The sequence below is a fragment of the Bos mutus genome, chromosome 23, assembly GCF_027580195.1.
Source record: "Bos mutus isolate GX-2022 chromosome 23, NWIPB_WYAK_1.1, whole genome shotgun sequence".
Classification (NCBI taxonomy): domain Eukaryota; kingdom Metazoa; phylum Chordata; class Mammalia; order Artiodactyla; family Bovidae; genus Bos; species Bos mutus.
Window position 1 is genome coordinate 20,026,949 of NC_091639.1, and position 25,734 is coordinate 20,052,682.

At 44.7% G+C, this 25,734-nt stretch overlaps 5 protein-coding genes across 5 annotated transcripts; 2 read left to right on the plus strand and 3 right to left on the minus strand.

Annotated features, from left to right (window-relative positions):
* Positions 1 to 1,027: 1,027 nt before the first annotated feature.
* Positions 1,028 to 1,470, plus strand: H3C1 (H3 clustered histone 1). Its single transcript, XM_005892212.2, has one exon. The coding sequence runs from the start codon at positions 1,059 to 1,061 to the stop codon at positions 1,467 to 1,469; it is 411 nt and encodes a 136-aa protein (XP_005892274.2). The 5' UTR covers positions 1,028 to 1,058; the 3' UTR covers position 1,470.
* A 668-nt stretch (positions 1,471 to 2,138) lies between these two features.
* H4C1 (H4 clustered histone 1) lies at positions 2,139 to 2,766 on the plus strand. Its single transcript, XM_005892213.2, has one exon. The coding sequence runs from the start codon at positions 2,230 to 2,232 to the stop codon at positions 2,539 to 2,541; it is 312 nt and encodes a 103-aa protein (XP_005892275.2). The 5' UTR covers positions 2,139 to 2,229; the 3' UTR covers positions 2,542 to 2,766.
* A 2,036-nt stretch (positions 2,767 to 4,802) lies between these two features.
* On the minus strand, positions 4,803 to 6,674 carry H4C2 (H4 clustered histone 2). The gene has a single exon (XM_070361433.1). It carries the CDS (start codon positions 6,635 to 6,637, stop codon positions 6,326 to 6,328), a length of 312 nt encoding a protein of 103 aa, XP_070217534.1. The 5' UTR covers positions 6,638 to 6,674; the 3' UTR covers positions 4,803 to 6,325.
* Positions 6,675 to 18,433: 11,759 nt separating this feature from the next.
* On the minus strand, positions 18,434 to 19,617 carry LOC138984887 (histone H3.1). The gene has a single exon (XM_070360641.1). The coding sequence runs from the start codon at positions 19,332 to 19,334 to the stop codon at positions 18,924 to 18,926; it is 411 nt and encodes a 136-aa protein (XP_070216742.1). The 5' UTR covers positions 19,335 to 19,617; the 3' UTR covers positions 18,434 to 18,923.
* A 120-nt stretch (positions 19,618 to 19,737) lies between these two features.
* LOC102285798 (histone H2A type 1-B) lies at positions 19,738 to 20,722 on the minus strand. Its single transcript, XM_014477125.2, has one exon. It carries the CDS (start codon positions 20,683 to 20,685, stop codon positions 20,293 to 20,295), a length of 393 nt encoding a protein of 130 aa, XP_014332611.1. The 5' UTR covers positions 20,686 to 20,722; the 3' UTR covers positions 19,738 to 20,292.
* Positions 20,723 to 25,734: the final 5,012 nt, after the last annotated feature.

Genomic DNA, 25,734 nt, shown 5'->3' on the forward strand with positions numbered 1-25,734 from the left:
CATAAACAAGCTTTTCCTATAGTAATAAATGTGGCATCTAATCAAAAGTTTTTAAAAGGGAACTACTGCACGCAATAATTTCTTGTTTAAAGAATGATTTGTGCCGCCTGTGTCTAATGGGTTTAACAAGTTTCAAATGAAAGGGAACTGCTCCATGCAAATGAGGGATGCTAGATATGCATTCTTACTGGCTACCAAGTAAAATGGACTCTACCAATCAAAAGGTAGAATCTGGATTACCGCTTTCGTATAAGGGTTCACATTTGGCTTTAAAAAAATAAAATCAGCCACTGGCAGTAGTAAATTGTCTTCGTTTTGGTCCATAATCTATTCACTGAGTTTAGTCCATCGCCTGCTTCCCATGGGGAAGTTCCTCTGATCCCTTGTGGTTTCTCCCGCCGTTGTCTACCCGGCATTGCACCAGGCTAAGTGTATTCTAGACTTTAGAAAATACTAGTTTCAGAAAGCTCCAAATGTAAAGTCAGAGCATAAGAAAAAAGTGCCTTATTACAGAAAATACTTCTGGAAACGCTAGTGTGAATTTTTTTTTTTATACTGTTTTTGTGGTTACATCTTGTAGGTTTCAAAGAAGTTCCTCGGTCAGTTTAAGCTTTACAGAGGGATCTCTCTTTTTTGTAAAATGGCTTTAGAAATTTCTAACCCGATATCGGGTTACCGACCAGGGAATGTAGATCCCTCAATTCCCACACCACTCAGGGGACTAAGAAAACCTACATTACTACAATATCAATGAAGTGAATGTCTATTTTTCCGAAAAGGTAACGCCCAAAGCATTGCATTTACAGAAAATCGTGTGTGGAAAAGAACAAAAGTTAAAAAAAAAAGTTGAAAAGAGCCGAGGATAGAAGGAGGCGGCCAATGAAACTGCACGCTTTTTGGAAAGTTTAAAGCTAGACAAATCAGAACCTGTAACGTAATATTCAAACTTTTCTCCCGCCCAATCACTACCCCTTGGGTACTATAAATACCAGCAAAACTGCTGGGCGACTTATTTGAGCTAGTATAAGGCACATCTGCTTCGTAGTTTCTTGTTTGTTATGGCCCGTACAAAGCAAACTGCCCGTAAATCCACTGGCGGCAAAGCGCCACGCAAGCAGCTAGCCACCAAGGCGGCTCGCAAGAGTGCACCGGCCACCGGCGGCGTAAAAAAGCCTCACCGCTACCGTCCTGGCACGGTGGCCCTGCGCGAGATCCGCCGCTACCAAAAGTCCACAGAGCTTCTTATCCGTAAACTGCCATTTCAACGCCTTGTGCGTGAGATTGCCCAGGACTTCAAGACCGACTTGCGCTTTCAGAGTTCGGCGGTGATGGCACTGCAGGAGGCATGTGAAGCCTATCTGGTGGGTCTTTTCGAGGACACCAATTTGTGCGCTATTCACGCCAAGCGCGTTACCATAATGCCCAAGGACATCCAGCTAGCCCGTCGGATCCGCGGGGAGAGAGCATAAGTTCCAGTCTGAGATTTCAAGTAAAGGCTCTTTTCAGAGCCACCCACGTTTTCAAGTAAAACGGCTGTAATACGAACCAACTAAAGTAGTTGAATATACTGCTTTTGGATGGAAGAATATGCATCAGTAACACTCAGGCACTTTCACTTTTCATGGGTGCTCTTTTTTTTTTTCCAATATTCCCTGCATATGCGAACAAACTGGCCCTTTGTGTTTAGTACTGTTATAACATATCTTAATGAAGAACCAGGGTTTCGGAGGCATGAAGAGTGATTGACATTTGCAGGACGTTTTTTATAACAGGGCCTTTTGAACGTCAGGGTAGTATAACCATTTTTACATTTCTATCTCTGATCTTGACACTTACGATTACGAAAATTTATTGATAATAAGTTTTCACCCTTTAAAGTATTTGTTATACTTAGGATATTTGGAATATGTCTGCTGTAAGCCTGCTTCCTCTAAGTACTTTAGTTAAAACAGTGCAACCCCTGCAAGCCAAGCAACGAAAGACTATTGGTCAAACTGAGCTCAGCCCGCTTAGCCAACCCGATCCGCCTCTCCCTTCCGGCCCTTCAGTTCCTTTAGCTCCTGTTCCCGGGGCTTGGAGGAGGAATTAAGGGCGGGGATTGATGGCGTCACACTTCCGGCTTGCGCGATTTCCGAGCCCTCAGTGGGGGGAGGGGCGGAGGGAGTAGGTATATAAGAATCGGTTCTCAGCTTACTCGTCAGTTGCTGTTGGTTTACTTTTCGTGAAACTATGTCTGGACGCGGCAAAGGCGGCAAAGGTCTGGGGAAAGGCGGCGCTAAGCGCCACCGTAAGGTTCTGCGCGACAACATCCAGGGCATCACTAAACCTGCTATCCGCCGCCTGGCTCGTCGTGGTGGTGTGAAGCGCATCTCTGGGCTCATCTACGAAGAGACCCGCGGGGTCCTGAAAGTGTTTCTGGAGAACGTGATCCGGGACGCGGTCACCTACACCGAGCATGCCAAGCGGAAGACAGTCACCGCTATGGACGTGGTCTACGCTCTCAAGCGCCAGGGCCGTACTCTCTACGGCTTTGGCGGTTAAGCTTTCCAGTTTGCTCTCAGGAGCTTGATTTCAACCAAAGGCCCTTTTCAGGGCCACCCAACTACTCTAAAAAAAGCTGTGACTATTAGCCGAGAAATAGCCAGGTGCTATAGTTGAACACTAGCTCTGAACCAGAAAACACTGCGGGGTTTGGCAATCTGTATATACATACGGAATCATTTGCTCTCTTGCACTGGACAGGTAGCGGCGAAGATTAAATTATAAGTGGAAAAAAACTACGAAAAACTTCAGGTCGCCACGCCCCACCCATGAGTTGTCAGCCCGTCAGAACTGATGATCTGTGCTTTACCCGAGGCGACCTAAATAGGGGGTGGGAAATCGGGCGAGAAAAGGCAAAGCCCGGGTTTAGTAAATTTGTGTTTTTTACGGGTTATGAAACAGACGGAGACATCTGAGTCTGTCATGTCCTGAGAACAGTACTGAAATTACCGCCACTAATGGGGTGATTTGTCTCGATTAAAAAAATCTGAAATGGTGTGCAAAAAAAGCCGGCTTCAGACCGCCGGGAAACCCAGGCATTTAGTTCAGAAGAAGTTATGAAGAAAACGCTCTTCCCTCTGTGTCAACACAGCGCTCAGCAGTAAGCCATACATATTTGCCTTCCATCACAGAGAAATGGAAATTAGGGTGATTGAAATATTCTAAAATTAAATAGACTGTAGTGATGGTTGTACAACTAAGTAAATATACTAAAGTTTATTGTTTGTACACTGAAAAAAAGTGAATGAAATTTTATGATATGTAGATTATATCTCAAAAAAGCTTATTTTATATATATATATATATATATATATATATAAATCTCCAGGCAGGGTAGCAGGAGATGAAGATTATAGGGTAGGCCTGTTGGTCTGTGAAGATGTTCTCTTGCTACAGTATGGCCTCCTTGGTCTATGCTTGGCCTGTAGTTGTAGTCACAGAAAGTTTTTAAGCAAGAAAATCTCGTACAATTATATGTTCCAGTAGCATATCAACTGAAGGGACATGAATTCACTTGAGGTTGGCTAGTAATGGCACCCCACTCCAGTACTCTTGCCTGGAAAATCCCATGGATAGAGGAGCCAGTAGGCTGCAGTCCATGGGGTCGCTAAGAGTCAGACATGATTGATCGACTTCACTTTCACTTTTCACTTCATGCATTGGAGAAAGAAATGGCAACCCACTCCAGTGTTCTTGCCTGGAGAATCCCAGGGACTGGGGAGCCTGGTGGGCTTCCGTCTATGGGGTCGCACAGAGTCGGACACGACTGAAGCGACTTAGCAGCAGCAGCAGCAGTAGGGAAACAGTATTCCCATCTAAAAGGTATTCAACAAATGCCTCTATCACTGGGTTCTTTTTTGTATCATTTTTTTAGAGGGCTGGCTGATTTCAGCCTCAGTATGTTAGTTCTAATATTTCCCCTAGTTTTTTTCAGCCTGTTTCCCACCTGATAACTGTCCTTCCAGACTTGGAGGGGAATGATATAATTACCTAGCCTGCCTTAATTTAAACTGACAATGGGGAGGGTTCAAAGCTGCAATTTGGATGACTAGAGGAGCTAAAATGGGCCTGGTTGGGAGAGTAATGTAATCCTGGTACCCTTCAGGACATACGTGTTGATTTTGTGTAATGTGCCAGATATTGTTTAAGCATTGGGGTATACCGTAAGTAAGCAAATTAGAATTTCCTGTCCTCCATTCAGATATGTAATAAAATATGTGGATACAGATTTCCTACACTGAAGGGAAGGGTGGCTGCTCCATAGACCACCTTCTTTTATGGTTGGCCTATCTTTTTTTAGTTCATAAGACTTATAGATTGTATTATACTCATTTTAGTCATACTCACTACCTGGGTAAAAAGGTATGAACCTTTCTCAGACCTAACACTCCTGAAGTCCTGGTTCAGAACAAAGATAATGCTGCCTGATACACCACTCCTGCATCATTCCTAAGAGCCAGAGAAAACCTGTCATGCTGATTGATTCAGGCAGTGACAAGTCAAAGAATTATAGCTAGGGAATCAATCATAGCAGCACTATGGTGGGCCTGAGGTTGGGAGAGGGCCTGTGTCCTTGTGTAGAACATTCATGCCTGCATTCATTGAACTCTGCCACGTGAAGACAGTAGGAAGACAGCAGCCTATGAAGTAGGAAATGGGTCCTCATCACACACCCGATCTGCCTAACACCTTGATGCTGGACTTCAGTCTCCAGAACTCTGAGAAATATTTGTTGTTAAAGCACACGGTCCACGGTATTTTTATTGTATCAGCCTGAACTAAGACACCATTTTATGGATATAGATATTTTATCTGGTCCGTTTTGATGACAATTTATATTGGTTCCACTCATTTACAAACAACGTGCTACTATAAAACATATTTAAGTTCTTAGTGCTCTCATCCAGTCTGATAATTTATGTTGATAAGTCCCCAGTTTTTTTCTCTAGTCCAGAAGTCTGACCTGAAATTAAGAATCTCACTTTCTCAACTGCCTAGTCAGTATCTCCTCTAGGGTCAAGAGACAGGTGTTAGCAGAATGATGAGGCAGCAGTGTTTCCTAGAGCAGTCATCAATACACGTCTCAAACAAAAAATCAAGGAGGCTGATTATTCAGTCAGTCGGCTGGTTTATCAATTTGAAGACACACGTCAAAAAAACTTCTGTGACCATATTGTCATCTTTGAAAGTTTCATTTTAAAGTATAATTTACAGCAGAGTACAGAGAGAGACCAACTGGAATGAAGCTGAAAGTGCAAGAGAGCCACTTAAAAGGGAGGGAGGAGGAAGCGTCTGCCTACAATCTCAAAGGCCCTGCTAGAGGCCTAAGTGTTCAGAACAGAATCGCTTAATATAGTAAATGGAAATTTACAAACTGTTTAGCCAGAGGCCTCCAGCCTGAGGATGAAAATCAGCAATGCCAAGACACGTCAAAAACCAAGACCACTGGGTTTACGAGGGGTCACGGCACTCAGCATGATGGATGGCCCAAACTCTATATAAGTACCGAGGTTTGCGGCGCGACCCGGAGGAGGACAAGGAGGTGGTGGGGCTGCAGAGATGAGAGCGCAGATCCTGGCGTCGCTTACTGCAAACACTAAGAACTAACACCCAGGTTCTTTCCGGCGATGTATTTAATTCATCTGGCTTGTCAGCGACCAGCAGCACCCCAGCAGTTTCTGGCAATTTGCACAAATACTTATTAAATACTTTGGGTTTCCCAGGTGGCGCAGTGCTAAAGAAGCTGCCTGCCAATGCGTGAGACGCAAGAGACGCGGGTTTGATCCGAGTCGAGAAGATCCCCTGGAGTAGGAAATGGCAACCCACTCCAGTATTCTTGCCTGGAAAATTCGAAGGACAGAGGAGCCTGGCAAGCTGAGTCGGCCTCGACTGAGCACACACACATGTACACAGTTTTGCCTCTTCGACAAAAACTTTGGCCTGTAGTTGATAGTCCTTTTACAGACGATTTGGGGGTAGGCAGGATCCTTCCCACTAGAGCGGTTGACGCTGGGGCTTGAAGTTCTCAAACAGGGCACCGGGACTTCCGCCGCATACTAAGCCAAACAGAATTTTACTGCCCTATTGACCGAAGGCACCGCTACTCTTCGCATATGAAGAAAGATTAGACAAAGTGTAACGGTACAGAGACCGCACAGAAAAACTACTTTAGCATTAAAAGAGAATACATTTCTAATCCAAGTACAAATTGAGCACAGCCCTTTCTGAGAGAAAGTGGGCGGCCCTGAAAAGGGCCTTTAAAATAAACGTACTGGATGAAGCTTTAGCCGCCGAAACCATAGAGGGTGCGGCCCTGGCGTTTGAGCGCGTAAACCACGTCCATGGCGGTGACAGTCTTGCGTTTGGCGTGCTCCGTGTAGGTGACCGCGTCCCGGATCACATTTTCCAGAAACACCTTCAGCACCCCACGGGTCTCCTCGTAGATGAGCCCGGAGATGCGCTTCACACCACCACGACGAGCCAGGCGACGGATGGCGGGCTTGGTGATACCCTGGATATTGTCGCGCAGAACCTTGCGGTGGCGCTTGGCGCCTCCTTTCCCAAGGCCTTTGCCGCCTTTGCCACGTCCAGACATGCTACCTGAAATGTTGCAAGCGTGTGCGGTACAGCAGTGGTATCACCGCTTGGTCAAGAGTAATTATAAGCTGTAGTCGGACCTCATTGAGAACTGAACGCGCGGGCGGGAAAAGACGCTCTGAAACCACTCCCTTGGCTCCGCCCCTTTCTGGATCCAGTGTCTGTGAAAGGAGAGAACCTAGTATAATGCATCTGTTAAATGTTACTCTGGATTGTTTTGCTCCCTTTGGTCTTTGAATCTGAGTCTGTTTATGTTTTCGACTGAGAATTTTAGTAAGGACTTATTTTCTTTTTTGCAAATACTATACTTTCTCATTCAAGAGAAGGTGACTGTTAGTTGTGAATGGTAGCAGAATATGACTCTCACCCTTCATATGCTATTTTTGAGCTGTTTTTTTAAATACCAGACATAGAGTAGAATTTACTTTTATTTGTGAGAATTTACTCTTTTGTGAGGGACACTTACATTTATAAAGGGAATTTTAATGAATGTTTTTCTCTCTGTACCAGGAAGATAGGATAACTGGATCACCAGAGAATCTCATCAATGAGAAGACCCTGGACTTAATTCTGTGTAATAACCTTACTCTTGTTTGCTTTCCTGGTAACCTCTCATAACTAGCTCCTCCTACTTCTTGTGTCTTTAGTGGGAGACATTTAAAGTGGGGTCTTGGACAAACTTGCAGAGTTTTACTCAGTTTTTCTAGGTATCTCTTATGCATGTGTGAAGTGTACATGTTATTAAACTGTTTTTCTCATGTTAACCTACTCTTTCAGCTAAGAATTTAGAAGGGTAGAAGGAAAGTTATTTTTCCTCTCCTATAAGTATGTTGATTATTTTGAGCTGTAGCAGAAAAACAGCAAATGCATAGAGGATTTCTCTGAACTCCCATTAGGTACCTAAAGACAGACAAAAAGAACTCAATAAATCCCTCCCCAAAGAGTTTCACTAACTAGGGAAGAGTGACACTTTACCACACCCACACAAACCTTGTCACAAACTATTGTCCATGAAAACGGTCAATCTGAGAAAGAAAATAGGACTTTATTAGAGCCAACCCAAGGAATATCACCTGGGAGACAGTCTTTCAGAAAGCTCTGAGGACTGTTCTGCTTGTTAGAGTTCAAAACATAGTATATTCTTAAGACAAAGAGTTATATCTTAAAGTTACTATTGACAGACTACCTAGTCCAGACCCACATGTATAAGAGGCATTGCAGTTCCTTACAGGATTGAGAAAGGAGTGTTATCTTCTAAGAAGGTACCTTGCTGGCACCAGGAGAAAATTGCTCTTTTCAGTCAAGCAGCTCTTTAGATTTGGTCAATGTACTGCTATAATGTGCACAATGTACACTAAAGAGGGGTAGTGGCCCCAATGAGCAGAGAGAGAATTTTATGTCTAGAAACTTTATTATCCTGCTTTAAACATAATCTAATTTTATCACTATTGTTTCTCCCCATCTATTCTCTTAAGGTCCATTCATCTTTCCTAAAAATCATTTACTCACCCCTATTAGGCTTACGCACCACCTCTCACTCATTTTCCCTATAAAGATGGTACTTAAGTTGGAATTTTAAGCTACCTTCAGGAGTTACTCATTTTTCCCCAGATAACTCCCACATATACATAAGGGCTACATGTTACTTCTGTTTGTTTTTCTCTTGTTAATCTTTTATTTCAGGGGTTTAAGAACTCAGAAGGGTAGAGGGAAAATTATTTAACTTTCCCTATAGGTTATGAGCTGTGTGACCATATAACTTTACATTTGTTTTCTACATCTGTAAAACTGGGTAATGATAGTAATGATGGAACTCTAATAAGGATTTAATTTAGCCATTGTAAACAAAGTGTTAGAACAGAGATAGGCTGAGAGAAGTTGTGTATAAATGTGATTGTTTTCAACTGGTATTATTTCTTAAAGAACCTGTCTAGACTTGGCCACCTGATGCGAAGAACTGACTCATTGGAAAAGACCCTGATTCTGGGAAAGATTGAAGGCAGGAGAGAAGGGGACAACAGAGGGTTAGATGGTTGGATGGCATCACTGATGCGATGGTGGAGATGAGTTTGAGTAGGCTCTGGGAATTGGTGATGGACAGGGAAGCCTGGCATGCTGCAGTCCATGGGGTCACAAAGAGTCAGACACAACTGAGCTGCTGAACTGAACTGAGACTTGAAATATTACTCTGAAGTCTCATTTTTCCTTCCAACACAGTATCAGCCACAACCATATGTATATATTAGTGAGGACTTTTAAAAAAAAAAAAAAAAAACAAAAGCTCCAGGAGTTGGTTATGGACAGGGAAGCCGGGCCTGCTGCAGTCCATGGGGTTGCAAAGAGTCGGACACGACCGAGTGACTGAACTGAACTAACTGATGTCATCTAACAAAGTACAAGACATCAACTCATTCTGTTTTGGCATATGTGACATGCTAAACATGATGGTCCAAATATGTTCCTTTGTGCCCTCTACTAAGGTACATGGACAGTCTCAGGCTTCTAGCTTTCCTGCAGCCAAGTCTGGGGTGCCTTTCAAATCTCCATACCAGCTTCCCACTGTTGTGTTAAATCCTTGAAAATACTCATTGAGCAGTGACTCACATCTACTAGGACAACTGAAAAGGCTACCACTAAATTTGAAGTCTGAAAAATTCACCCTGACTTACTCTTCCTCTTCTTTGATAGTCTTTATAACAAACCCAAATTTTAGACTCCAACAGCATTAGCTATAAACTTCAGCTTGTGGTGTAACATCACTCTGTGCACCTGGGAAAGAAAAACTCTTTTTGATTGAAGACCTTGCAACAGTCATTCAAAAGATACAATCTATACATTAAACATCCTCATTTGTCCCCAGGCCCACCTAAGTCACTCCCCTAATATAACAGATGCTTTAGTTCAGTCGCTCAATCGTGTCTGACTCTTTGCAACCCCATGAATCACAGCACGCCAGGCCTCCCTGTCCATCACCAACTCCCACAGTTCACTCAAACTCATGTCCATAGAGTCCATCCAGCCATCTCATCCTCTGTTGTCCCCTTCTCCTCCTGCCCCCAATCCCTCCCAGCATCAGGGTCTTTTCCAATGAGTCAACTCTTCGCATGAGGTGGCCAAAGTATTGGAGTTTCAGCTTTAGCATCAGTCCTTCCAATGAACACCCAGGACTGATCTCCTTTAGGATGGACTGGTTGGATCTCCTTGCAGTCCAAGGGACTCTCAAGAGTCTTCTCCAACACCACAGTTCAAAAGCATCAATTCTTCGGCGCCCAGCTTTCTTCAGAGTCCAACTCTCACATCCATACATGATCACTGGAAAAACCATAGGCTTAGCTAGATGGAGCTTTGTTGGCAAAGTAATATCTCTGCTTTTCAATATGCTATCTAGGTTGGTCATAACTTTCCTTCCATGCAATGATATCAAAATGCCGGCAAAGTGTTCAGTAAATTTTCTTCCACAAATTTGATTTTTCTGTTTAATTTTTAAATGTCTGCTGAATTTTAACTTTTAAAATAAGCAGAATCTGTGCAAGTAATTCCAAATGAAAAAGTAGTAAAGCTAGCATTTGAACTCAGGTAAACTAGCATTGAAATGCTGCTGACTTGCAGAGTATACCCTAAAAAGATTAACAAGGTTATGAATTCTAAAATGGCACTAACCTTTTTTTCCTAGATACTGCAGTTGTTTTCTTGAGGGGCTCAAGTAAATTAAAGACTTAAAGCTAAATCCACGTTCCTTGGCTGGGGAGGAGAAAGAACAGCCATTGTCCACACTCTATCTGATACTAAGACAGTAATGGACACGTTTAAAATCCTTGGGTCAAGTGGTTAAAATCCGGAACAACTACAGCAAGTAGTTCCGGATTTTGCCATAGAGACAAAAGAGACAAAAGCAATTGGATAGGAAAAAGTGCAATTATGTGGAGTGCTTACAAGTAGGTTTGTTACAGCAGAGTTACAGTAGATATTTGGCTCATGGGAAGAGAAAGCAACATGCACTCGGAGTATCAGAAAAGACTTTATTTTACACTGATGGGGACTTCCCTGGTGGCTCAGATGGTAAAGAATCTGCCTGCAGTACAGGAGGCCCAGGTTCAATCCCTAGGTCGGGAAGACTTACCCTTAAAGGAAATGGCAACCCACTCCAGTATTCTTGCCTAGAAAATTGTGTGGACTGAAGAGCCTGGTGGGCTACAGTCCATGGGGTCGAAAATAGTCGGACAAGACTGAGCAATTAACAGACAGGCAGACAAGGCCCATCGGAGTCACCTCCAAAGGCTGAGCACCTGACTCAGGGTTTGCCTGTCTTCTATACACACAAGCTATGGGGCAGGGCAGAACTTCCATGAAACTGAGGTGTTTCTTAAGGGGTGCCAATCAAGGATGAGAATGTGTAAGGTATCTTGTGTTCTCAGTCAGGTCTGCAGTTTAAACTATCTTCTTTTGGTGCCATCTCTGGTGGTTGATTGATACAATAAACAAGCCAGGTTACAAAAGCATTAAAATGCTAAACAGAGCGTTACATGGAAGATTTGCTGAATTTTCCTTCTCATTCCCTCCTGTTGATCCTCAAGCTGCTTTAGCCGACTTAGGGATCATCTGCCTTAACTGCTCAACAGGGAACCCTAAGGGAACAGGGGTGATGACTGCTCTGGCTACTTCCTATTGGAACAGGGGTGTAGACTCTCCTCAAGGTTCCCTGCTGGAATCCTCTATTGTTGTATAGTGGTAAGTCCTCATCATCATTTGGAGCTTTATGGTTTCTAAGCAAGAAGAAATAAAATGGGTTATTGCATTGAGAATACAAGGACCTAGCAAGAGGGCTAAAAGGAGCATCAGAACTGGGACCCATTAAGGGGTGTATCTAAGTCCAGAGTGAACTGAAGGTTGAGGACAGCAAGTTGGATAACCAACTTCCTTTCCCTACCTGAGCCTTTAGGTCATCAATCAACTTAATGTTTCTTTTTTTGTTTGTTTTTAAATTTTTATTCCTTTATTTCTCATGTGTTCCCCATCCTGAACCCTCCTCCCTCCTCCCTCCCCATACCATCCCTCTGGGTCGTCCCAGTGCACCAGCCCCAAGCATCCAGCATCGTGCATTGAACCTGGACTGGCATCTCGTTTCATACATGACATTTCACATGTTTCAATGCCATTCTCCCAAATCTTCCCACCCTCTCCCTCTCCCACAGAGTCCATAAGCCTGTTCTATACATCAGTGTCTCTTTTGCTGTCTCGTATACAGGGTTATCGTTACCATCTTTCTAAATTCCACATATATGCGTTAGTATACTGTATTGGTGTTTTTCCTTCTGGCTTACTTCACTCTGTATAATAGGCTCCAGTTTCATCCACCTCATTAGAACTGATTCAAATGTATTCTTTTTAATGGCTGAGTAATACTCCATTGTGTATATGTACAACAGCTTTCTTATCCATTCATCTGCTGATGGACATCTAGGTTGCTTCCATGTCCTGGCTATTATAAACAGTGCTGCGATGAACATTGGGGTACACGTGTCTCTTTCCCTTCTGGTTTCCTCAGTGTGTATGCCCAGCAGTGGGATTGCTGGATCATAAGGCAGTTCTATTTCCAGTTTTTTAAGGAATCTCCACACTGTTCTCCATAGTGGCTGTACTAGTTTGCATTCCCACCAACAGTGTAAGAGGGTTCCCTTTTCTCCACACCCTCTCCAGCATTTATTATTTGTAGACTTTTGGATCGCAGCCATTCTGACTGGTGTGAAATGGTATCTCATAGTGGTTTTGATTTGCATTTCTCTGATAATGAGTGATGTTGAGCATCTTTTCATGTGTTTGTTAGCCATCTGTATGTCTTCTTTGGAGAAATGTCTATTTAGATCTTTGGCCCATTTTTTGATTGGGTCATTTATTTTTCTGGAGTTGAGCTGTAGGAGTTGCTTGTATATTTTTGAGATTAGTTGTTTGTTGGTTGCTTCATTTGCTATTATTTTCTCCCATTCTGAAGGCTGTCTTTTCACCTTGCTTATAGTTTCCTTTGATGTGCAGAAGCTTTTAAGTTTAATTAGGTCCCATTTGTTTATTTTTGCTTTTATTTCCAATATTCTGGGAGGTGGGTCATAGAGGATCCTGCTGTGATGTTTCTTTTGAGGACCCACAGGCTTTCTTCCTTAGCTGAGATATTTACATAAAAGCCACAGGACTCGCTGAGCGTGGGGCACAATCCCTCTTGTGCTGTAATCATATCTAGTCGCCCGCAGTTTTGTAGTACTACCTGACCTAAGGAATCTAGGCTTTTTTGTTCTTCTATCGCTGCCACTGTAGACTTCCAAGATTCTTGTATTAGAATGGTTAGCTTGAGTACTAATCTTTCTAGCAGGGGTATTCCTGCAAACCAGAAAAATCCTCAAAATACAGGGTCCAACACCAGGTCTTTCCAGGATGGGGTTATCATGGGCATACCCTTCCCAGTCATTCTGTTTCACCCTGAGGCTTGGAGGTGATAATGCTTGCTCTAGAAAGGATCCTAGGTTCACAGTGTTTCCAGAGACTGCCATTTCTTGTGAATTTTAGAACTATAAACTTGGGATGGCAAATACCTTTCCATTGGCAGGGAAGGATTCCCCACAACCAGTTTCCGCCAAGAAAATTGAACCCGGTTCCTAGTACCAAGACACCAGTAGTGGGCCCTTGGATCCAGGCCATAGTATAGGTAATTTGTATAAATAGGTCTCGGGATTTTATGAATGGGTCCCAACTGTCATATGCACTATGGCCCTTTGGTCTGTTGCTGGAGAAAAATTCATCTGCACAGAGTGGATTATATCTGGTCTCAGAGCTATTATGGGTATGGGATGGGCTTTGACACGCTAGGTTTTGAAATATCAATTGAATCAGTGAAGGGGGCCCTCGACTAAGGTCCTGTTGGTAATAGTAAGGATCCTGTGTCTTGGCCAATAGCAATACATTCTCCTGATCCTGGTACAGAACTGTTAACAGGTATGAAAGTCTCATTGTACCATTTAGTTGCATTTTTGGCTGAGCCTCCCTATATAAAATTATGTCCCCTACAGTCAGGTGTATAATATATCTCATAATCTTCATCACCAAAGGGTTCCCATTGTAAATCTGTTTGGTCAAAGGATAAGGTGTTATTGTTATTGGGTTCAGAAAACCTACTTCTTCAACTTCTTCCAAGTATTTGTTTTGAAAACATAGAGGTAAGTTCCCCTTTAGTACAGCCCCGTGGGTGGAACGCTCTCCTAGTCTCTCCTTGTTTCCAATGAGGGCGAGGCCCACCTCCTACCCTGGTCCTCTTGTTACACAAAATGGAGGGGAAATCCGCTTAGGGAAGGAGACGGATTAATGATATCTTCCACGGAGCCTGGGTAGGCCAGGAGTGCAACTGTCGGCTCTTCATATTTTATGTCCTCTAGTAAACAAGCCCCGGAGAAGGCAATGGCACCCCACTCCAATACTCTTGCCTGGAAAATCCCATGGACGGAGGGGCCTGGCAGGCTGCAGTCCATTGGGTCGCTAGGAGTCGGACACAACTGAGCGACTTCACTTTATTTTTTCACTTTCATGCATTGGAGAAGGAAATGGCAACCCACTCCAGTGTTCTTGCCTGGAGAATCCCAGGGACGGCAGAGCCTGGTGGGCTGCCTTCCATGGGATTGCAGAGAGTCGGACACAACTGAAGCGACTTAGCAGCAGCAGCAGTAAACAAGCCCGATATTAGGTGCAATTTGCTAAGACCACCATCTGCGTCACCACTGGGACCCAAGGGTGAAAGAGTTTTCCATCACTCAGGTGAGTTGCAAAAATTTGTATTAGGATATACCACATATTTAGGATCTATATGCAGTTGATGGTGATGAAGCAGCTAACCAAAGAGAGGAAGAAAACTGCCAGTAAAAGCCTTTTATCCCAATGCCAATTGACTGGAGCCATTGCTGTTAACCCTATGGTGAAAACGAAAGCTAAGAGTGCACAGCCAGAGAGGAGCAGAGGGTGACAGTGCCGGAGCATCACAGTGAAAGAACTAATACAGGGGACAGGAACAGCATAATTATCTTTTCCAGTGACTGACTCTTCCAATCCTTGGTGGATTAGCAGGACTCAAGAGCACAGTGCTTGTCCTTTCTTCTCCTGAGGGTGACCCGCAGTGGGTTGTTTTGTCGGGGGGTCACCTCCTAACATGGTCGGTCTTTGTTTGGTAGATGCTCTGCCTTCACCCTGGAGTGATGGAGCAGCCTGTCTAAATGGACCTGGATTCCTAGACGAGCCTCTCGAGGAATCGGGTACTGTTGCAGTTTTACAGGCTGGGTTCCTGGTTTCAGATCAGTCAGGATGGGGGCATGATGTCTTACCAGACCTGGAGGATTCTTTTTGGCCCAGACCAGGGGTACTCAGTCTCTAATTCAGGAGGAATGGTCCGCTCTTTTGGAAGGGAAGAGTATAGGCACCATTCCTCTTCCTTCTTTTCAGCGAGAGCCATAATCAAGGAGTAGGGTCACTCTGGTAACTCTAGCTAGGCTGACCTGTGGCAGAAATGGAAACTTGGGCTCCCATTTTTGCAAAGACATCCCTTCCCATCAAAGGAACGGAGCAGTCTGGCAGGTAGAGGAATTCATGGACCACCTCATGGCCCCCTGATCAGCATCTCCGAGGACCACAGAAGGGCCTGCAGGTCTGAGTGCCTGTAGCCCGGATGATAGTGACTTCTCTTCCCGAGAAGGGGGCTATCTGCTGAGTGACCACCGAATGCTCAGCACCTGTGTCTACCATAAAGTCCACTGGATGGCCCCCTTCTTGAACTCTGACCATGGACTCTCAGGGGCCCAGTTGAAGAGAGCCTGGTCCTCTCTAATGGGATTCTGCTCCTGCTCAGCTGATCAGATTAGTGCTGGGTGGCTCAGTGGGGCTGCCGCTTTGGTTCTCTTTTTAGGGCAGTCAGGACATTCATTCTTCCAGTGTCCTTTTTTCTTTACAATAGGCCCATTGATCACAGCTGCGAGGGCTTCTCTTCTTCAGATCTGGGCCCCTTGCCCTATGAGGTGGTCCTGTTGGGGGTGCAAGCTTTGACAGAGCAGCTGCCAGGAATGCAGCTTTCCATTCCATCCTCTTTTCTGCTTCAGGACGGGCTGCTTGGTCGCGGTTAACAAAGACTTTATTGGCGATCTCCAGCAATTTTGTGGCGTTTTTGTCCATGAACCCTTCAAAGCTTTGTAATTTTCTCCGGATGTCTGATTGGGCCTGTCCCATGAAAGTGGGATTTACCACCTGTTGGTTTTCTGGGGCCTCAGGGTTGAAAGGAGTGAAGGCCCAGAAGGCCTCACATAGTCTCTCATAGAAGTCTGCCGGGCTTTCATCTGGCTTTTGTATTACCTCTGTGGCTTTAGCCATGTTGGTGGGCTTTTTAGCCCCGCTTTTACTTCCTGTAGGATGGCCAGTTGATACCTCTCTAGATTATTTCTTCCTCCTTCAGTGTCCCAGCGGAGCTCGTCTTCTGGGAAGGTTTCTTCGTCCACTTGGCCCCATGGGACATTGGCCCGGAACCATCTTCTAGCCTCTGTTAAGATATGTCGGCACTCCTCCGTATTGAACAAGGTGAGGAGCAGTTGCCGGCAGTCTGCCCAAGTGGGTTGGTGGGTCTGAAAAGTGGACTGTAGGAGATCGATCAGCACTTGAGGCTTTTCAGAGTACGAGGGGGTGAAAAACTTCCAGTTGAGATCGGTCAGGCAAAAAGGCTGGTAGTAGAAGGCAGGTCCCCACTCTTTGAGGGTTCCATCAGCAGCAAGGCACTGGGGTCCCCCAGTCTCTCCTAAGTGCATTTGTAGCACTGGGGTAGCTGGTCACTGAGCTGATCAGAGGTGCCTACTCATCAGTTCCGGAGTGCCTGGTCACTGGGACATGATAACCTCAGGATCATCAGAAGAAGGTGAAACAGACAGTGGTGGGATATCTGGCAAATGTGGACCTTCGGCCACTTGAAGGGGAGCTGTTGGCACATAGGGTGGTGGCACTATTGGTGATGAGTCCTCAGCCTCTCCTTAGAAAATAGGTGGCTCTTCTGGCATGGGGCCTTTCTTCTGGTTGGGCTGCTAGGACCTTACACTTTCCCTTACTTGTGGCACAGAACCAAACCCACGGAGGCCTCAACTGAGCAATTTTCAACCAAACATTGGTCAATATATGGGAACTGGTCTGGCTGGCCAGGGTCTCCAGTTATGACTCTAAACACTGCTCGGTCAGTGGACACATCTAAGGTGCCCTCTGAGGGCCATCTGACCCCAAAGGAGGGCCACTCTAGGGTGCACAAAGTGCGCAGTTTTCCAGAACTCAATATTACACCACAATCCCAGAGAGAATCCTTCCTTACTATTTTTAACCATACACTCTAGTTTGAATTAGAACTACCCATTATGTGAGTTCCCATCCTGGAATGGTGTCCCACAACAAACAAAAATGCTTTCGCCAAGCTGGTGGCTCCCTTTGTGGGGACACTGGGTGCGTCTTAGCTATAGCAGGTCACTATATAAACCCCTGTTTATCCTCCTCCTCTTGTCAGTATAATAAACCCTCAGAGGCCTGCACTAAGGGACAACGTCCCATAGGACCTGACGCTACCCTGAGCCGTGTGAGGTCACCAAGAAACCGCAGGTTAGAACCCACTCAGCCTCCGTAGCTATTGCCGTGGAGAACAGTCACTCACACAGATAGACATACAGTGCTAGCACAGGAGACACCTGATATGGAGACTTCCCTATCCTGGGCAGCACTTCATGCTGCGGGAGGCGATCAGTCTCCCCTTCCGCCTTCAAGGTGGGCCTGAACTCAGTCCTGGGTCCCCGGGGACACTCACCCCATCAGACGTCTGGCCCTGGTCCTGGCAAAATTTTCTGAATCCTCCCCAGGAGTCTGCCCGAACGCGGCAGCGGCCTGCTACTACCGGCCCGACGAGGGTCAGGGTGCAGTGACATTACTGGTGGCGCGCCATCCTTCCCGTCGCGGGGGCCCGAGAGAGCCGAACTTCCGTCAGTTCTCGACAACGGTGGCACAAGGGGCCAGCGCGGCTGTCGGTTTCCCGGCCAATGCACCAAAATGCTACAGCAGTGTTACAGCAGATATTTGGCTCACAGGAAGACAGGCAACACGCTCTCGGAGAATCAGAAAGTGGAAAGTCACTCAGTCGTGTCCGACTTTTTGCGACCCCACGGACTATACAGTCCATGGAATTCTCTAAGCCAGAATACTGGAGTGAGTAGCCTTTCCCTTCTCTAGAGTATCTTCCTAACCCAGGGATCGAACCCAGGTCTCCTGCATTGCAGGTGGATTCATTACCAGCTGAGCCACAAGGGAAGCCCAAGAAAAGTGAAAGTCACCCAGTCGTGTCCGATTATTTGCAGCCCCATGGACTGTGTAGGACCAGGGTCAGAATTCCCCAGGCCAGAATATTGGAATAGGTCGTTGTTCCCTTTTCCAGGAGAATCTTTCCAACCCAGGTCTACCCGCATTGCAGGTGGATTCTTTACCAGCTGAACCACCAGGGAAGCCCAAGAATACTGGAGTGGGTAGCCTACACCTGCTCCAGGGACCTTCCGGACCCAGGAATCGAACCGGGGTCGCCTGCATTGCAGGCGGATTCTTTACCAACTGAGCTACCAGGGAAACCCCAGAGGATCAGAAAAGACTGTTTATTTCACAGTAGTGAGCGCCTAGCGGAATCATATCCAAATGCAGAGCACCCAACTCAGGACTCAAGGTTTGCCCGTCTTCTATACAGGCTGTGGCAGGGGCGGGGGTCGGGGGTGGGGTGGGGTTGGGCGCAGAGCTTTCATACAAATGAGGTGTTTCTTAAGGAGAGCTAGGCAAGGAAGAGAACGCGTCATGTGTCATGTTCTCAGTCAGGTCTGCAGCTTAAACTATCTTCTTTCAACGCCATCTCTGGCAGTTGGTTAACGCACAAACAAGCCGGTTTACAGAAGCCAAGGTGCTAAACCGAGCATTACATGGGGGATTTGCTAATTCCTTTTCAGATTCATAAACAAAATTACATAAAACTAGACCTGGAGTGCTAACTGGAAGGCGATTACGGTTAGATCCTCTCACACACAACTCCAGGGTTTACTTGGCTGCGGAAGTAGGAAGAGGACGATGGAATGGAGTTCCGCTCTGCTCCAACTTTATTGGGAATAGGGGTAATCCTAATCCCTTGTGGTACAACCCTTATTTGATGTTGTGGGTGGCTCTGAAAAGAGCCTTTGGGTTTATAGTTCGCACTCAAATGGAAAACAAGTTTACGCCCTCTCCCCGCGGATCCGGCGGGCAAGCTGGATGTCCTTGGGCATGATGGTGACGCGCTTGGCGTGGATGGCACACAGGTTGGTGTCCTCGAAGAGCCCCACCAGGTAGGCCTCGCACGCCTCCTGCAGCGCCATCACCGCCGAGCTCTGGAAGCGGAGGTCGGTCTTAAAGTCCTGTGCGATCTCGCGCACCAGCCGCTGGAACGGTAGCTTGCGGATCAGCAGCTCCGTAGACTTCTGGTAGCGGCGGATCTCGCGCAGGGCCACGGTGCCAGGCCGGTAGCGGTGAGGCTTCTTCACACCGCCGGTGGCCGGCGCGCTCTTACGGGCTGCTTTGGTGGCCAGCTGCTTGCGCGGGGCCTTGCCGCCAGTGGATTTCCGAGCAGTCTGCTTAGTCCGAGCCATGACAAAGGACGAACAGATGGCTACAGTTTCTCCAAACGCCAGCAAGAGGCAGGCAGCCGCCCTCTTTTTATACAGCCAGGCGAACACCTATTGGACCCGAGAACATTCAAAAATACCCGCGCCTTGCCCTGATTGGTCCATTTCTCTGCCTGGCTGCCCGGAAGAATCAAGAGCTACTTTCCGGTTGGTGAATGAACCTGCCCTTTTTCTATACCAACTCCAATGGCCTGACTTCATTTTATTTACCCTTTCACTTCTAAAATATACAGGAAAGTAATTACAAAGCAACACGGACACTGCCGATGGATTATATATGTATATATATATATATATATATATATATATATATATATAAAAGTACAATCACCAGATTTTGGAAGTGCTTAGAAAGAGTAGGTGGGCTACAACTAAAATGACACTCAGATTTTCTCGGATGTAACACGATCATTGTGGACAACCAAGATGTTTTTGACGTGTCAATGATCTGTAACTTACTCTCAGTTGTTTCAGCATAACATTTTTTTATAAAGTGGAATCTAGATGCAGAGTGTTTGGGTGTTCCATTGCATTAATAAAAAATGTAAGAGTTCAGCACCTTTCACTAGTGAACTCTCACTCTCCAGTGGGGAAAACATGTCATACGTACCGCTGGAATTAAGGAAATACTGTTTGACTAGAATCGGACTCAACTCAGTTTAACGGGCCAATTTAAACTCGTGATTTTTCTGTTAAAAATTCCTCGCAAACATTTTGAGTGGAGTTAAGTTTTCCTCGAGTAGTGAGGAACCCACTTCCTACTTGTGATTTTCGGCCTGATATCACAACCTTCATACAGACACAATTAAAAAGCATAACAGCTCTGTAAATGGAGAAAGTGGGTGGCTCTGAAAAGAGCCTTTGTATATATCGACTTTTCCTGGGTAACTGAAAGTAAAAGTGCCGTGGGAACGTGAACACTTTACTTGCCCTTGGCCTTATGGTGGCTCTCAGTCTTCTTGGGCAGCAGCACAGCCTGGATGTTGGGCAGCACACCACCCTGAGCGATGGTCACACGGCCCAGCAGCTTGTTGAGCTCTTCGTCGTTGCGGATGGCCAGCTGCAAGTGGCGCGGGATGATGCGGGTCTTCTTGTTGTCCCGGGCTGCGTTTCCCGCCAGCTCCAAGATCTCGGCTGTCAGGTACTCCAACACCGCTGCCAGATACACCGGTGCGCCGGCCCCGACACGCTCGGAGTAGTTGCCCTTCCGGAGCAGGCGGTGCACGCGGCCCACGGGAAACTGGAGCCCAGCACGCGAAGAACGAGTTTTAGCTTTAGCGCGAGCCTTGCCACCCTGTTTACCACGGCCTGACATACCTGCTAGATCACGAAGCAAAATATTTCACAAGGAAAACCAAACAGAAAATAAGTAAAACCAAAGCGAAAGAAGTATTTATACTAACTGAAGGTAGGCTTGTGTTATCCTCCCATTGGCTAACATTAAGTAACCAATGGGAGATCAGAACCTGCATCCTTAATTTGCATACAAGATTTCTGTCTAGTGACAAAAACTTCCTGAAAAAAGAACTAATAAGTCTATAATAAGTAGACGTTAGTTGTACACTCTTCCCATTGGTTACTATGTTGAACCTATGGGAAATCGCAACCTGTATCCTTCATTTGCATACAAGGCTTTCTCATCTAGTCTGATGGAATTTTAATACTAGTAATAATGGAGTTATTTGGTTTTCTCAAACCGACTGTTCTTAAAATAAACAGGAGGGGCTATTTTCATTGTTCTGAATTTTTAGCTATTGGAATTGTGCCTCATGATTTTTAGAAAGGAATAAATGCAGAATAATTCGTAAAGATAATATTTAAGAGGCAAGTATTAGTATGCTCAGTGTTTATCTCTTCTAACTCTTTACAGGGAAAATGAAGAGGAAATAATGGTTTTTTTATCTTGGCCCAAGACTTACACTATCTGAAAAGTAAAAAGTTCCATTTCATTCAACTTACCTATGAGGTCTTCCAGGATCACCTGGGAGGCATGTAGAGACCTGTCCTCATTTTAGAGAACGCGAAACAGAGACGCAGTTTGTTTGCCTTGGCTAAATAACACTGAGTTGAATGGGACCAAGGATTCCAAACTCCTGGCTGGAAAACGGTCATCATTCCCCAGTGCCACTCCCAACCTTTCCACCGTCCGTTTTTTCTCACTTGGCTCCCACACGCAAGACACTAATTACTTAAGAAAACTCCATCATTGTGCATATCGTACTGGACTTTTTGCTGTTAGAGTACTAAAAACTGCAGCACATAAGTCTCTGGACTCCTAAGAAACGAGAGAACAAACCACCCCCATAGCATATAAATACTCAAAATGAGATTATAATATATACTGTAATACACTATACTAATATTAGTACAGAGTCTGGTCTTAAGCTCTCATGTCGAGAAACCTAAAATTGAGAAGTTGCCAAGTGAAATTTGCCATTTTTTTCTTATAATGATCCATGAAATAGAAATAGATGGGACTCAGATGGATGTGGACTATCATTTCAGGAATTTTTGAGGACTCGAGCCCATAAGTCTACTAACTCCTAAGCAAGATGGTACAAGGAACAGGAACCTGGTTAGGAAAAAATCGCTCCTAAACCAATTCTGTCAGAGAACTATGTTTTGATCCAGGCAACCAAGAAGAGTTTCTTTTTTACCTTCTCTCAAGTCTTCTGACTCCAATGACTTTTTCTCAGCAATATTCATTTCCGTTTTATTATTATCTTCACCATGGACAACAGCAATACACATCCGTAACACTGGCCCAGTGTCTGAAATGTTTCAAAACCCATAAGGGAGTTGTAAAAAGATAGATGCTACCTCAAAGACTTCGTACTATTTTGAAAAGGACAGGGGAGAGGAGGCAGGGGGTTGTATACCTGAAGTTTAAGTAGTAGAGCATAGTCGGCATCTAAAATGGAAGGTTTCAAACAATAAATATTATAAGAGCCCAGGGAGAAGAAAAATCACTGTGAATCAGAAGGATGAAGAGAACTTAAGACAAATGTACATTCAGCATTTATTCACATATATTTGCTGAGCAGTGTTAAGTGCCTGTGTTCTAGATGATGACATCGTGTGCCCTTGTGGTCTTGGGGAGGAAAAAAGTTTCCTCTACCCTTCTAGGTTCTTCAAGTTGATCTAAGAATTAAACTGGTATGAGGCTGATTTACCAGGAAAAGTCAAATTTAGTTTCATTTGCAGGTTGGATGAAATAAAAATTAGACCCAAGGACAAGTTACACAGTTGAGGCTTGTTATGCCATCTCAGATTAGGGGTTAGGGGCTTGGGACTTCAAAGGGGAGTCCACAGGCAATTCACTGTAAAATGAAAAAAGACAAATGTTTTGTAAACAAATGTTTGCTGGGCCAAATAGAAAAAGTGAGACTCAGAAAAGAATTTAATTAACAATCGGCCATGTCTACAGTCCTAGTTCAAATTACACTGTAGTTACCTAGGGTGATAACTACTTTCCTCAAACAGGTCTGCTTACAGCTATAGACAGCATGCTTAGTGATTATGATAACAAAAGCCACAAAAGCAAAGGTTAAAGTCACAGTTCCAACATGGTGGAAGACTTTGCCTCTTCCCTGTCACACTTTAATGAGTAAAGTCCGTAGTTCATCAGAATTAACTGGGGAGATGTATGAATTTTACTTTTGGCTTCTCATCATTCCTCTGCTACAGTTGTGAAGGCTAGCCTGAAGTCCAGTCATATAACTTTTTTTTTTTTTTTTTTTTGCTTGGTGAAGATCAGCCATGTATTTATTTGTACAGATGTCAGAAGGGCCTACCCTTGAGATTAGGAGGCTCAGGTTTTGGTTTGGGCTTGCATTTAAGAGTATCAGTTCAGTTCAGTTGCTCACTTGTGTCCGACTCTTTGTGACCCAATGGACAAAAGCACGCCAGGCCTCCCTGTCCATCACTAACTCCCAGAGTTTACACAGATTCATGTCCATTGAGTCGGTGATGCCATCCAACCATCTCATCCTCTCTCATCCCCTTCTCCTCCTGCCTTCAATATTTCCCAGCATCAGGGTCTTTTCAAATGAGTCAGCTCTTTGCAAAAGGTGGCCAATGTATTAGAGTTTCAGCTTCAACATCAGTCCTTCCAGTGAACACCCAGGACCAATCTCCTTTAGGATGGACTGATTGGCTCTCCTTGCAGTCCAAAGGACTCTCAAGAATCTTCTCCAACACCACAGGTCAAAAGCATCAATTCTTCTGTGCTCAGCTTTCTTGATAGTCAACTCTCACATCCATACATGACTACTGGAAAAACCATAGCCTTGACTAGACGGACCTTTGTTGGCAAAGTAATGTCTCTGCTTTTGAATATGCTGTCTAGGTTGGTTGTAACTTTCCTTCCAAGGACTAAGCGTCTTTTAATTTCATGGCTGCAGTCACCATCTGCAGTGATTTTGGAGCCCCCCAAAATCAAGTCAGCCACTGTTTCCACTGTTTCCCCATCTATTTGCCATGAAGTGATGGGAATGGATGCCATGATCTTAGTTTTCTGAATCTTGAATTTTAAGCCTACTTTTTCACTCTCCTCTTTCACATTCATCAAGATGCTCTTTAGTTTTTCTTCACTTTCTGCCATAAGGGTAGTGTCATCTGCATATCTGAGGTTATTGATATTTCTCCTGGCAATCTTGATTCCAGCTTGTGCTTCATCCAGCCCAGTGTTTCTCATGATGTACTCTTCATATAAGTTAAATAAGCAGGGTGACAATATACAGCCTTGACGTACTCCTTTTCCTAATGGGAACCAATCTGTTGTTCCATGTCCAGTTCTAACCGTTGCTTCCTGACATGCATACAGGTTTCTCAAGAGGCAGGTCAGGTGGTCTGGTATTCCCATCCCTCTTAGAATTTTCCACAGTTTATTGTGATCCACACAGTCAAAGACTTTGGCATAGTCAATAAAGCAGAAGTAGATGTTTTTCTGGAACTCTTGCTTTTTTCGATGATCAAGCAGATGTTGGCAATTTGATCTCTGGTTCTCTGCCTTTTCTGAATCCAGCTTGAATATCTGGAAATTCACAGTTCACGTATTGCTGAAGCCTAGCTTGGAGAATGTTGAGCATTACTTTGCTAGTGTGTGAGATGAGTGCAATTGTGCAGTAGTTTGAGCATTCTTTGGCACTGCCTTTCTTTGGGATTGGAATGAAAACTGACGTTTTCCAGTCCTGTGGCCACTGCTGAGTTTTCCAAATTTGCTGGCATATTGAGTGCAGCACTTTCACAGCATCATCTTTCAGGATTTGAAATAGCTCATCTGAAATTCCATCACTTCCACTAGCATTGTTCGTAGTGATGCTTCCTAAGGCCCACTTGACTTCACATTCCAGGATGTCTGGCTCTAGGTAAATGATCACACCATCGTGATTATCTGGGTCGTGAAGCTCTTTTTTGTTCTTCTGTGTATTCTTGCCACCTCTTCTTCATATCTTCTACTTGTTAGGTCCATAGCATTTCTGTCCTTTATTGAGCCCATCTTTGCATGAAATATTTCCTTAGTATCTCTAATTATCTTGAAGAGCTCTCTAGTTTTCCCATTCTATTATTTTCCTCTATTCCTTTGCGCTGGTCACTGAGGAAGGCTTTCTTATCTCATCTTGCTATTCTTTGAAACTCTGCATTCAAATGGGTATATCTTTCCTTTTCTCCTTTGCTTTTTGGCTCTCTTCTTTTCACAGCTATTTGTAAGGCCTCCTCAGACAGCCATTTTCCTTTTTTGCATTTGTTTTTCTTGGGGATGGTCTTGCTCCCTGTCTCCTGTACACTGTCATGAACCTCCATCCATAGTTCATCAGGCACTCTATCAGATCTAGTCCCTTAAATCTATTTCTCACTTCCACTGCATAATCATAAAGGATTTGATTTAGGTCACACCTGAATGGTCTAGTGGTTTTCCCTACTTTCTTCAATTTAAGTCTGAATTTGGCAATAAGGAGTTCATGATCTGAGCCACGGTCAGCTCCTGGTCTTGTTTTGCTGACTGTATACAGTTCTGTAAAATATCAACTATTAGGAAGAAAGGAGGGGGCAAGGAGAAGGAAGATAGAAGCAAGCAAGCAGGCAAATAACAAGAACTTCTACCCCAGGAGATAATTTTGAAGAGGCTGAGATTATATTGCCACCAAGATCTCATCCCTCCAGAGAGCAATTCTTAAACTGCAGCTTGAGTTCAATCTTTTTTACTTTTTCCCCCAGAGATGAGGGGAGGGGGTTACAATCTAAAAACCAAGAATTTAACTTCTAAGACAAGCTTCTGTTTCACAACTATGTTTTGTGTATGCTGAGACAGGGAAGTCTTCTCATACAGCAGTCACCTAATTTGTGTGGGATCTGGGAAAAG